Source organism: Grampus griseus (assembly GCF_964374135.1).
Source record: "Grampus griseus genome assembly, chromosome: 18".
NCBI lineage: Eukaryota > Metazoa > Chordata > Mammalia > Artiodactyla > Delphinidae > Grampus > Grampus griseus.
Genome location: NC_139012.1, coordinates 1003752 through 1016108, shown reverse-complemented (window position 1 = coordinate 1016108; position 12357 = coordinate 1003752). Strand labels below are relative to the sequence as shown.

The window sequence follows — 12357 nt, the reverse complement described above, 5'->3', positions numbered from 1 at the left end:
GACCGAGGCCGAGGCCGAGGCGGAGACCGGGCGGGCGGCGGGCGGGGCGCTGCGGCCGCGGCCATGGCCGACGAGACCCCTCGGAAGGGCAGCTTCTCGGCGCTTGTCGGACACACCAACGGCCTCACCAAGCCCGCGTCTCTCGCCGCGGCCGCCGTCACCTCCAAGCCCGGAGCCGCCGGCGGCTCCAAGAAGCTCGTGATCAAGAATTTCCGAGGTGGGTGCGGGGCGGGCGGGGCGGGGGTCCCTCCCCTTGGCCTCTCGGGCTGCGACGTCGGCGGGGCGGCGCGGGCCAGCGGCGGCTTCCCCTTGGTCTGTATAGTTGGTCCAATGGCATTGAGTGACGCCAGATAACTCAGGTGTCCCGGTTCGCACGGCCGAGCCGGACCGAGTAGCAGGACTGAAGCTCTTCGTGATGTAATTTAATTACTTGCTCCACTTCTCACCAGCTCTGTCGCTGTCACCGTCTCAAAGCAGGCGTCTTCGATGCAGACACACCAGTTACAAGCGTATTCTTCACCTTCCTCCCAGCTTGGAGTAGTTTCAATCAACTTTAAATGTTGTAGAGAGCTTAACTATTCCACGTTTATACGTTTGTGAAACCCACTTGTTAAGTAAAGGAATACTGTTAAGATTTGTATGGTTTCCTACATGTGCTTATTCTAAGTATCAGTACTAGACGTATTTGTTTAGCCAAACGAAGATGGAATGGTTGCGTAGTCTGTAACCCAAGAAATTTATAAATGTGGTACTTGTATTGGGAAAACCTAATTTTTGCGCTCCTTACCTGTGTGTCTTTTAAGGACTTTTTTTGTGGAATAGTTTTTTAAAGATGTGTGATTCTTAGCATGGATGCCGTTACCCACTGACTCCATCTGCATTTACAGACAGACCTAAATTGCCTGACAACTACACTCAGGACACCTGGCAGAAACTTCATGAAGCAGTGAGAGCCATACAGAGTAGCACGTCCATCAGATATAACCTGGAAGAGCTCTACCAGGTAAGGCTCCACCTGTGCAGAAAGCAGAGCTCGTTAGAATTCTCACTGAGATGTAAGCGCGCAGTTTTCTTAGGGAGAACTTTTAGACCTGAGGGGGCCAGGGTCCGGTTTTTCACTTACCTGGTTGTTTCTTATAGTGTCTAAATAGCACAATTATCCAACTCCTGTGAAATGTGACCCAGACGTGGATCTTGTTGTGCTCCTCGGTGTTGTTTCAGAGTCAGTAATGAAGGGGATAATAGAAATCGACTCTTGCCTGCAACAAGAACAGTAGGAGTTCGGTGGCAGCGTGTCCCAACTCGAGGAGTGTTTTCCGTTTCTGGTGGTTGTGGGATTTTTGTTTCATTTTCAGGCCTCAGCTGTCTAGAAGGGTATTTTTTTTTTTTTTTTTTTTTTTTTTTTGCTGTACGCGGGCCTCTCACTATTGTGGCCTCTCCCGTTGCGGAGCACAGGCTCCGGACGCGCAGGCTCAGCGGCCATGGCTCACGGGCCCAGCCGCTCCGCGGCATGTGGGATCTTCCCGGACCGGGGCACGAACCCGTGTCCCCTGTATCGGCAGGCGGACTCTCAACCACTGCGCCACCAGGGAAGCCCTCTAGAAGGGTATTTTAAAGTTAACCCATTACAGGAGAGAAATGCGTTTCTAAGAGTCACATGACTTCTAATATTTTCCAAATGTGCAGCAAACTATTATTATAATTCCATTATGTTATATATGAAACTCTTATTACAGTTTGACTTGTTAATGTGGATTTTCTCCTTTTAGTTGTGTTTTGTGATTAATTGTTGCAGTTAAAACGTGCAGACTGGTTTTGTTACATTTAATTTGAGATAAGGATGTTCCTTTTCTAACACCAGAAGAAATGATCAAAAGTTGGTTTCACTTTTGGGGTATTTCAGTTACACACAGACTGGGTTTCCTGATATCTTGCTTTTAAAGAATGACATTCGCTAACTGGTCTAATATTATCTACATTTTAGGTAATATAGCACAATTTCTACTAAGAGACTTAAATTTTTTTCTGTTTACATAAGTGATTACATTTTTCTGTTTACATAAGTGAAAAATTATGGAAACTATAAAAAGTACAAAGAAGAAAATAAAAATCACCTATATTCCTACCACCCAAAGAAGACTACCATGGACAGTTCGACGGACACCTGTCCCTTCTTTGTCTTAAGTTTGTGTGAGGTTATTGTATTGTTTAATCGACTTAATTACGGTGTAGAATATGTACTTCAACAAGTTTTAACAAATGTATCCAATTGTATAACCACCACACAATCAAGATACAGAGTGTTTCTGTCACCCCAAAAAGTTCCCTGAGGCCCCTTTGCAGTGGGTCCTGTCCTGTGCCCTAACCCCCAGTCCTTGGCAGTCACTGATGTGCCTTGTGTCGGTATGCTTTGCCATCTTCAGAGTCTCATGTCAGTGGAACCGTGCAATTGTGCCTAGCTCCTTTCGCTTAGGGTAGGGCTCGTGAGTTGGGCACATGCATGCGTCGTGACAGTAATTCGTTTCTTTGTTGCTGAGTACTCTGGGGACCACCAGTTAGTTATCCTGAGGTAATGGACGTCTGGGTGTCTGGTTTTGGGTTATGAATAAAGCTGCTGCAGGCATTCATGGGTAAGTCCGTGTGGACAGAAATTCTCATTTCTCTCGGGTGAACATCTAGAAGTAGGTTCTCAGAGTAAAATGGAAAGTGTGTGTTTAACTTTACAAGACGTTTCCTAACTTGTTCAGGTGGCTTCACCGTGTTGCCTCTCTGCCAGTGGTGTGTGTGCGTTCCAGCTGCTCCGTGTGCTTGCTGGCATTGGGTATTGTCAGTCTTTTTAATTTTTACTATTCTAGTAGGTGAGTAGTGGAATTTCACTACGGTTTTAATTTGCATTTCCCTAACGATATTAGGTATCTTTTCTTGTGCCCGTTGCCATTCCATACACCTTCTTTAATGAAGTGTGTGTTCAGATCTTCTGCTCGTTTTTTATGGTGGTGTTTATTTTCTTATTATCGAGCGTTTGAGTTTATTACGTGTTCTGAGCATGCATCCTGTACCAGGTGTTTGCCTTGCAAATATGTTCTCCCAGTTTGCAGCTTGTCTTTTGATTCTCGTAACTATGGCTTTCAGAGAGCAGGCGTTTGAAATTTTGATGAAGTCTTCGTATCAGTTTGGTCTTTTATGGATTGTGCTTTTAGTGTCTCTCTGAGAAGTCTTTGCCGAATCTAAGGTGGTAAAGATTCTCCCTTGTATTTCCTTCTTGCAGCGTTTTAGGTTTTACATTTAGGTCTGTTATCTGTTTTGAGGTGAATTTTTGTATTTGCTGTGAGGTATAAATCCAAGTTCACTGTCTTCCCTGTGGAGGTCCAGTTGGTCCAATGCCATGTGTTGAGGCGTCTGTCTTCTCCAGCAAACTGCCTTTGCTCCTGTGTCAGAAGTCCTTGTCCCTGTGAGTGTGGGTGTCCTAAGTCTCAAAGTCTGGAGCGCTGGCCCTGCAGGTTTATCCTTTTTTGGGTAAACTTGTTTTGGGTATTCTAGGTCCATTATATTTCCATATGAATTTTAGAATCTGTTTGCCAATTTCTGCAAAGAAGCCTCCTAGGATTTTGGTTTGGATTATGTGTAATTGTAGGGGAGCGTGGGGAGAGCTGCTATCTTGACAACACTGAACCCCGCAGTTGACCACAAGGGGCAGCTCTCGCTTAGTTAGGTCTCAGCAATGTTCCGCTGTGCAGGTCTTGTACATCTTCTGTGAAATTTATCCCTAAAGCATTTCATGTTTTTATGGTATTGTAAAAGGTATTATAAATTTTAATTTTTGGTTGTTGATAGTACATACAAATACAACTCATGTTTATACATTTATCTTGTACGTTGCTGTCTTGCTAACCGCACTTATCTCTAGTAGCTTTTTCGTAGATCCCATTGGATTTTCTGTGTAGACAATCATGTCGCCTATACACAGGGATGACTTTACTTCTCCCTTTCTAATCTGCATGCCTTTTATTTCCTTTCTTGCCTCATTGAACTATATAGAACCTCTGGTGGTTAGTACGATGGTTAATAGAAACGGAAAAAGCAGACATCCTTGTTTTGTTCCTGGTCTTAGGGGAGAAAGCTTTCAGTCTTTCATCATTGAACACCATACGATGCTAGCTGTGGGTTTTTCAAAAATACCCATTATCAGGTTGAGGAAGTTCCTTTCTGTTCCTAGATTGTTGAGAGTTTTTATCAGAAATACATGTTGGATTTTGACAGATTCTTCTGTGACTGTTGAGGTGGTCATGTGATTTTTGTTTTTTAGTTTGTTAATTACATGGATTGATTTTTTCATATGTTAAACCAGTCTTTCATTCTGGTGTAAATCCTACTTGGTCATGATGTATTATCTTTTCAATGTACTGTTGGACTCAGTTTCCTGACATTTTGTTAATTTTTGCATTTGTGATCACAAAGGATATTGTATTATTCTCGTGTAATGTCTGTGTCTGGTTTTAGTATCAGAGTAATGCTGGCCTCATAAAATGAGTTGGAAATGTTCTCTTCATTGTCTAGAAGACTTTGTGTAGAATTGGTATTATTTCTTTTTTGGTTTTTTTAAAAATAAATTTATTTATTTATTTTTGGCTGTGTTGGGTCTTCGTTGCGGTGCGCGGGCTTCTCATTGCGATGGCTTCTCGTTGTGGAGCACAGGCTCTAGGCGCGTGGGCTTCAGTAGTTGTGGCACTTGGGCTCAGTAGTTGTGGCTTGCGGGCTCTAGAGCACAGGCTCAGTAGTTGTGGCTCATGGACTCCAGAGCGCAGGCTCAGTAGTTGTGGTTCACGGGCTTAGTTGCTCTGCGGCACGTGAGATCTTCCCGGACGAGGGCTCGAACCCGTGTTCCCTGCATTGGCAGGTAGATTCTTAAAGGGAAGTCCAGAATTGGTATTATTTTTTCCTTAAATGTTTGAGAGAATTCCCCAGTGAAGCCATCTTGGCTTTCTTTTTGGAAAGATTTTCAACTACAAATGTCATTAGTAGATACAGAACTATTCAGTTTATCCATTTCTTTAAGTTCACTCATCTTCTGCGATGTCTAGTCTGCCATTAATACCATCTGGTATAATTTTCACCTCTGCATTGTCTTCCTCTCTAGGTGTTCAATTTGAATCTTGTTTTGTATCTTCTCTTTGCTTAACTTTCTTTAACGCGTGGAGCACAGTTCCAGCTCTTCTGTGTCCTTGTCTGCTGGCTCTTCAATTCCAGGTTTGTTTTGACTGACTTTCTCCCCAGTGAAGGTGGTTTTCCTACTTCTTCGCATGTTTGATAGCTTTGATTGGATGCCAGACATTGCGAATTTTGACTTGTGTGGTAGACGCTTTTGTTTTGTTTTTTGTTTTGTTTTGTTTGCGGTACACGGGCCTCTCGCTGCTGTGGCCTCTCCCGCTGCGCAGCACAGGCTCCGGACGCGCAGGCTCAGCGGCCGCGGCTCACGGGGCCAGCCGCTCCGCGGCATGTGGGATCTTCCCGGACCGGGGCACGAACCCGTGTCCCCTGCATCGGCAGGCGGACTCTCAACCACTGCGCCACCAGGGAAGCCCTGTATTTCTCTGAATATTCTTGAGCTTTGTTCCAGACTCGGTTAAATTATTTAGAATCAGTTTGACCTTTTAGACTGTTGCCTTTAAGCGTTGCTAGGCAGGACTAGAGCAGTGTTTCGTCCAGGGCTAATTGCCCTGCTGCTGAGACAAACCTTCCTGAATCCTCTGCCCGGCGTCCTGCTGTGTTCCCGCCTGGCTGGTGGGAAGTGTGTGAGCACCAGAGCCCAAGGTCTCTAAACTTTTGGCGGTTCCTTCCCTCACCTCGGCGGTCTCCTCCCACATACGTGCTGGACAGCGCTCTGCTGAGCACTCGAATTGGACCCTGAGGTCCCCTGCCCTCGGGGCCTTCGCCCTGCAGACTGAGGCCTCAGCCCAGGGCGACTGCTGTGTGGCCTGGACGCTGATGCCAGAAGCAGAGCGGCTGGTGCTTGTGTCTCCTGTCTGCCACGGCCACGGCCTCTCGGAGCCCAGTGTGCAGCGCTTCGGAAACTGCTGCTTCGCGTATTCCTTCAGCGAAGGCTGAGTCCGCTTCCTTTACTTCGTCTGGACCCGGAGCAAGAGTCCCACCGAGTGCCCAGACTCAGAGGCTTTTGCTTTAGTGAAATACTGTGTCTTCCAGCGAGGCTTCGTTATTGCTCTTTCCCTGGAGATTTGACTGTCTGGTATCAATTGCCCATCATTTTCCTTAGTAGAATGACTTTGCTGGACCCTTTACCCAGGATGGGTTTCATAATCGTCACCATAGATATTATTGTAAACAGTGTTTCCAGATGCCCTGGGTATCGTGGGTGTCGGTGTGGGTGTATGTGAGACCCTGAGGGCTAGGGCTGCTTACCCCCAAAGTGGCACCATTCATTCCAGGGAACATCTCAGGAGGGCCCGTGTGGGGGGCAGTGGATGGGCTTTTGGACGCAGGTGTGCGGGCGGGTGCCTGGCCACTCAGAAGTTCCAGCAAGTCTAAGTACATTTCTGCAGAGTGAGGCGCTCACATCTTGTGTAGCGAATGGGGTGGAGATAGTAAGTGATGTCGCGGTGAAACTATCCTGGTCTCCAGTAGAGTGGACAGTGCACTGGACCTGGTGTTTCAGAGTAAAGCCTGAGTTTCTGCTGAGGTATATAATTTGCCAAAGAATCTTATGTGCAAGTAACAGTTCTCACCAAAGCTGGAAAGGTTTTTTGTTTGTTTGTTTTTGAGGAGGTTTTCAGGATTATTGAGGGAGAACCTCTTGTTTTGATGTTGATCAGTTTCCCAAAAGTGGGGTCTGGCATCTCCCCGTGCCAGGTCTGAGGAGGCCTCGGTGGAGGGAAAGGTCACCTCCAGCCTGTCTGCACAGCCTGCCTGCAGTTTCTTACTTTGTTTTTGGTTGGTAGAAAGGGATATTCAGATTACGTGAAAAAGTCGTAGTAGATACACGTCGTGCTGAGAGTCATTCTCTTGTTGTAATGCGAGGAGGAGGAGATGTTGAGTGCATCCATCTTTTCTGAATTTAGATCTGAAATCTCAACTTGCTGAAGAAAGCGTATCTTGTGTGTCTTAGGTGTGCGTGTTAGTCCTGTTGGTCTCAATGAGACAACAGAAGGCTGAAGACTGCATTTTCGGGAGTGGTTTCGGGGAAGGCTAGGTGTTGGTTTCACACTAGTTTTTTGTTTGTTTTGGTTTTGGTTTTTTTATTACTGAAGAACAGTTGATTTCCAATGCTGTGGCAATCTCTGCTGTACAGCAGTGACTCAGTTACACACGTAGAGACATCCTTTTTTAAATATGCTTTTCCATTGCCATTTGTCCCAAGAGATGGGACACAGTTCCCTGTGTTATACAGTAGGACCTTGTTGTTTATCCATTGTAAATGTGGTAGTTTGCATCTGCCAACCCCGAACTCCCAGTGCATACCTCTCCCTCCCCCTCCCCCTTCGCAACCACAAGTCTGATCTCTATGGATTTCAGACTAGTTTTGATGCACAGAATCAAACCTGTCACAGAGAACTTGCGCTTGAGAAAAGCTGTGCTGCTGACCTTGAGTCACGGGGTAGATGTCTCCAGGAAACCCGGTGCCTGGTGAGAGCTCGGTGAAGGAGAATGGAGTGGAGTCGGGTCCTGATGGATTAATAGGGTGGTTGAAAGTGATGCAAGCGGGTGAGGAAGCCCAGAAAATGGGAAACAAGTGGACACTTTATTTGATGGACCAATTTGAGAATGTAAATTAATCAAGAGTGAATTCAATGCGTAAGTTATTCAAAAACAGAGAATATTCAGGTTCAAATATCTTAGGCCTAATAGGAAGGATTTTGTTAATTCAGCGGCTTTGGTCACTCAGCGAAATCAGTCATTTGTACGAGGGCATCACGTCCGGCATTCACAATGGGGGCCGGGAGGGTGGATGTCTTCCTGGGGCACCGCCCCCCCTTCATTCTTCGTCCCACGCTCAGGACCAAGTCCTTGTCTCCTTTTTACGTTGCCCTGTCCTCGTTTCCTGTGGGTGGGAACCGCAGCGTCCTGGTGGCGGCTTCTGTGTGGTGTGCGTGTCGCGTTTACACAGGCCTGCCACCGAGTAGGGTGACCTGGGGCCTGGCTCCTCAGGAGAGTCCACAGGGGCGTGGTTTCCCGGGGGTGGGGGTGGGGGTTTGCTTTTCATTTTTCCCCTTCATTTACCTAAGTAACTCAGAGCACTTGCCCGCTCTTTCCCTTACGATTTCTCACTCTGAAACGTCGCACTCTGCTCTGACGTCAGCTGTCGCCTTAGCTGCTGGCACCCGAAGTGCGTAGTTGTAGGTGCCGCTTGGCTGTTTTGCTCCCTTAAGGCCCTGGCGGGGGGTCCCCGCTGAGGGGAGCGCCCTCGCAGGCATGGGTGTTTTGCTGGGACACTCGTCTGTCCTGAGGCAGATAAGCGTGTGCAGAGCGGGCGTGGTGGCAGGGCTGGGAGGCTGGGACGAGCGGGTGTTTCCCCTCGGCTACGCTGGTGTGAGGAAAACCTCTGTGTCCCAGTGCTAGGAGGGCCCAGGTCCTGCCGCTCCCCACCTCCAATGCCTGGATCCAGAGGTGTGCTCGGTACCAGTACCGGTGCTGGTCACGTGAGGTGCTTCGTACACCGCGAGGAGGCATTTCTAAGCGTCCAAGTGTGACTGAATCTCCTGAACGTGTTCTGGGGAGGGCCTCCTGTGTTGGGCCACTCCCGCAGCCCCGAAGAGCCCACGGCATCCCTGCCCCCCCCCCCCCGCAGGGAGCGAGCCGGTGACAAGGTGCCTGTAACATGAAGACGCCAGCAGTGACTCAGCAAAGACTCAAGACGTGCCGGCGCCCCCAGCACGCCTGGGTGCCCCAGGGCTTGGCTGGTGGTTTTAAGGGGCCTCCAGATTCTCAGAAAAGAAATCTCAGTGGGCTTCACGTAAACAGTAAGCATGTGCTCAACAGGACATATATATACGAGGGAGAGTTGGCTCTAGCGTTCAACCAAAAAAGTCACAGCTGGGGAGAGATTGTTTTGAGGACATTGACACCTGGTTCATGAATCGGAGCATTCAGAAAACGGTTCTAGGATGTCCTTTGATGAAGGACACGCACCACTACGCTTATCTTGATTTTTACCAAAGAAAAATGTTCTCTTCGTATATTATATTAAAAATTTACTTGGTAATAATTGTTTGTAATGATTAACTACTGGTGCAGAGGCCTTTGTTAGGAGGTTATCTTGGTTTTTTTTTTTTTAAGAGAGAAAGAGACAGTGGATCTTGGACTGAATTATGAAAACATGAAGTTTTGGGGAAAGGAATTGAAGGATGTAAAAACAAAATGTGGTTGGGAATCCCTTGTTCTAAGTAAGGCAGAATGTAAGGGAAAGGTATTTTTATTCTTTTAATTATTGTCATTAGTCCATATTCTCTTTGACCTTTTTGGGGGTTTTTTTGCGGTACGCGGGCCTCTCACTGCTGTGGCCTCTCCCGTTGCGGAGCACAGCCTCCAGACGCGCAGGCTCAGCGGCCATGGCTCACGGGCCCAGCCGCTCCGCGGCATGTGGGATCCTCCCGGACCAGGGCACGAACCCGCGTCCCCTGCATCGGCAGGCGGACTCTCAACCACTGCGCCACCAGGGAAGCCCTCTCTTTGACCTTTATAAATATGCATGTGTTTTATGTATTATATATTTCTTTACATAATTATTTTCTCAACATCTATAAAAATTTAAGTTACCCTTTTTTCCCCTCGGGAATATATTTGAGTTAAGATTCCAAAGTGTCTCTGTTCTGTATATCCCCCATGTATTTTAAAATAGGCAGTAGAAAAACTACATTTCTGTTTATAATATTTCGTATTTGGATTGAATCAGATGCTGATTTTGTACATGAGATTTGAAAGAAAATTTTATTAGAACTGGTACGAATATACAAGCATTATTCCTTTGATGTGGATCAAAACAGCTAATGAAAAATATTTCTGCCTCAAAACCTTGTTTCTGCATTAATTTGAGGCAGATTTGGCCCGTGCTCCTTCAGCTTATTTGGGACAGAATCATCAAACTCATGAGCGTGAAAGGAACTGGAATTCCTGTCGTTCTCCCCTCACTGGAGGGTGGTCACCAGGGTCTGGAGCAGGGATTTCCGGCTCTGATTTCACGTTGGCGATCGTCAGGGTCAACTCACACACCTTCCTGTGGCTCCACCTCAGACTAAGGAGTCATCCAGACACAGGCCCGGGGGCTCAAGCTGCTTTTGAGTCCTCGGGGGACGGTGTGCAGCCAGCTTGAGGGGCTGTTGAAGAGGGAAGCTTGCGAGTATCGTGAGCAGCCCACCTGGGGCCTGGGTGTCCTGCGGCTGCCAGCGCGGCACCATCCCATCTGCGCTCCAGGTTCACTGTTGTTAGGGACCATTTTTGCCAAACTTCTACTGGATTCCGGCGTTGCAGGGATAATTGCCCTTGACCATGATAACTTATTTGTGGATTACGTAAATGTGGGCGTGGCTTTGTGTTACGATTCGAGCTGTTTGTACAGATAGGTTGCTTTTAAAGAACAAATTTGTCTTTCACAGTGAATAACTCATTTATCCCTTTTGTTTTCAGGCTGTTGAAAATCTTTGTTCTCACAAAGTTTCCCCAGTGCTCTACCAGCAGCTGCGCCAGGTCTGTGAAGGCCACGTCCAAGCACAAATCCTTCAGTTTAGAGAATATCCTTTTTTTGGCTTGTGATGTTCCTATTTATTACCTAAATCTTTTGAAACTGAACATTAATAGGATAAAGAACTAATGAGTATCCTTAATATTAAAGCAAAAGCTTTATAGAAACAAAACCTCACGTTTGTATCGTATAACCCAACGTAGCAGATGTTTCTGGTGGAGTTTTCACTGTTTAAATTACTTGGCTGACCTGATTGAAGTCAGTGTCCGTTTCTCTAGTCCGTTTGGAAGCGTTTAGGAAGAGTCTGAAAAACACCTTAAGGTTGGAGTGCTGCGGTTCTTTATTCTTGTTTTTTTAAGATCTGTGTTAGTTTTCTGTGATTATAACCAATTCCCACAGAGTTGGCCGCGTGAACCAACCCCGGCCTCTTGGCCTGCGCTCTGCAGGTCAGCTCGCGCTGGGCTCAGGGGCTCTCGGCTCTGGGCCTCGCCAGCCCAGATCATGCCGGACCTTTGGTTGCCCCGGGTGGGGCCGCACCTGGCCGCAGCCCCCAGGCCTCCCAGCGCCTCAGGTTGGCTGGCGTGGGCTTGACCCTGTGCAGCCTTGCTGGCCCCCGCTGGCCACGGAGACCAGTCAGGGCGCCGCCACGCGATGAGCGCCTCGGCTCAGCACTGGGCACTGGAGCTGCCGGGCCGCTGCCGAGGTGGCACCTGCCTCCGTGTGCTTACGACGCAGGCTTTTTCAGACTGTTCGCGGAAGGTCTGATCCCATGGGCCATTGTAGCTGTGAGCAGTTGTAACGGTTCTTCCAAAATTACTTGTTAACCCTTCAACTATTTGGTCTTTGCTGTGACTCGCTCTGTTCCTGAGTTAGGAGCGGACCCTTGAGAAAATGAGTGAGGCACTTGGCTGGGACCCCTGTGGCTGTGGTCAGTGCGCCCCCAGCGCCTTCCGATTTCACACGCCAGAAACGGGCTGTTGTGTGTTGCCTCCTCTCTCTGTGCTCGGAATGTTGCATGGAACCTTGCAGCCGTGCCGAGCCGCGCGCCTGCTGCACCTCGGCCGAGGGGCCGCACTGAGGGGTGCCCCCGTGTCTGATGCCGTGGAGCTGAGACAGGCTGGAGCAGGGCTGAGGCCCTGGAGGCCGGGTCCTTGCCTCCGCCAGCTGCCTGCACACCCGTCCAAAGGGAGTAACGGTGCGCCGTGCGGCTGGGTGTGAGGGTGCTGTGTGGGCTGTAGGCGGTGTAGACGTTGTGACCGTGGGGCTTCAATTAACCTGTGCACGCAGTGCCCGGGTGCTTGGCGAGGTTTTCCCTAGGAGCCCGCACCAGGTGTCTTTTGCTGTAAACAGCGTCCCGAAAGTCAGGTCGTGCACGTGGTGTACGGATGAGACGTGACGTACGTCTCTGTGCGACCAGAAGTGACCATTGGCCCTCAGCCGTTGTCCTCCGTCTGCCCGTCCCCCGGTGCTGTTCATAGTGGCTGGCTTTCTCGCCTCTGGGACAGCATCTCCAGAGCTGCCCTTTGGGGCGGGGCCTTTGGTCCACCCCCCATCCCACGAAGCCTCAACGGGCAGTGGGGTGAAAGGGAAACGGGGAGGGGCAGGAAGAGATGGAGACAGGGGAGTGCAGGCAGGTTCATCACAGGTAGGCAGGGAGACACAGAGCC

At 48.5% G+C, this 12357-nt stretch overlaps 1 protein-coding gene across 2 annotated transcripts in view; it reads left to right on the top strand.

Annotated features, from left to right (window-relative positions):
- Positions 1-63: 63 nt before the first annotated feature.
- CUL4A (cullin 4A) overlaps positions 64-12357 on the top strand; it is a gene marked incomplete at its 5' end in the record, with an annotated part of 44427 nt that continues 32133 nt past the window's right edge. The window contains 3 exons of one of the 2 annotated variants that reach the window (XM_082675505.1): positions 64-217; positions 888-1003; positions 10636-10740. In XM_082675505.1, the coding sequence (XP_082531631.1) occupies positions 64-217; positions 888-1003; positions 10636-10740 (375 nt within the window). Of the gene's footprint in view, positions 218-887; positions 1004-10635; positions 10823-12357 lie in introns of those variants that run through there. The other variant, XM_082675506.1, reaches the window with a different exon arrangement.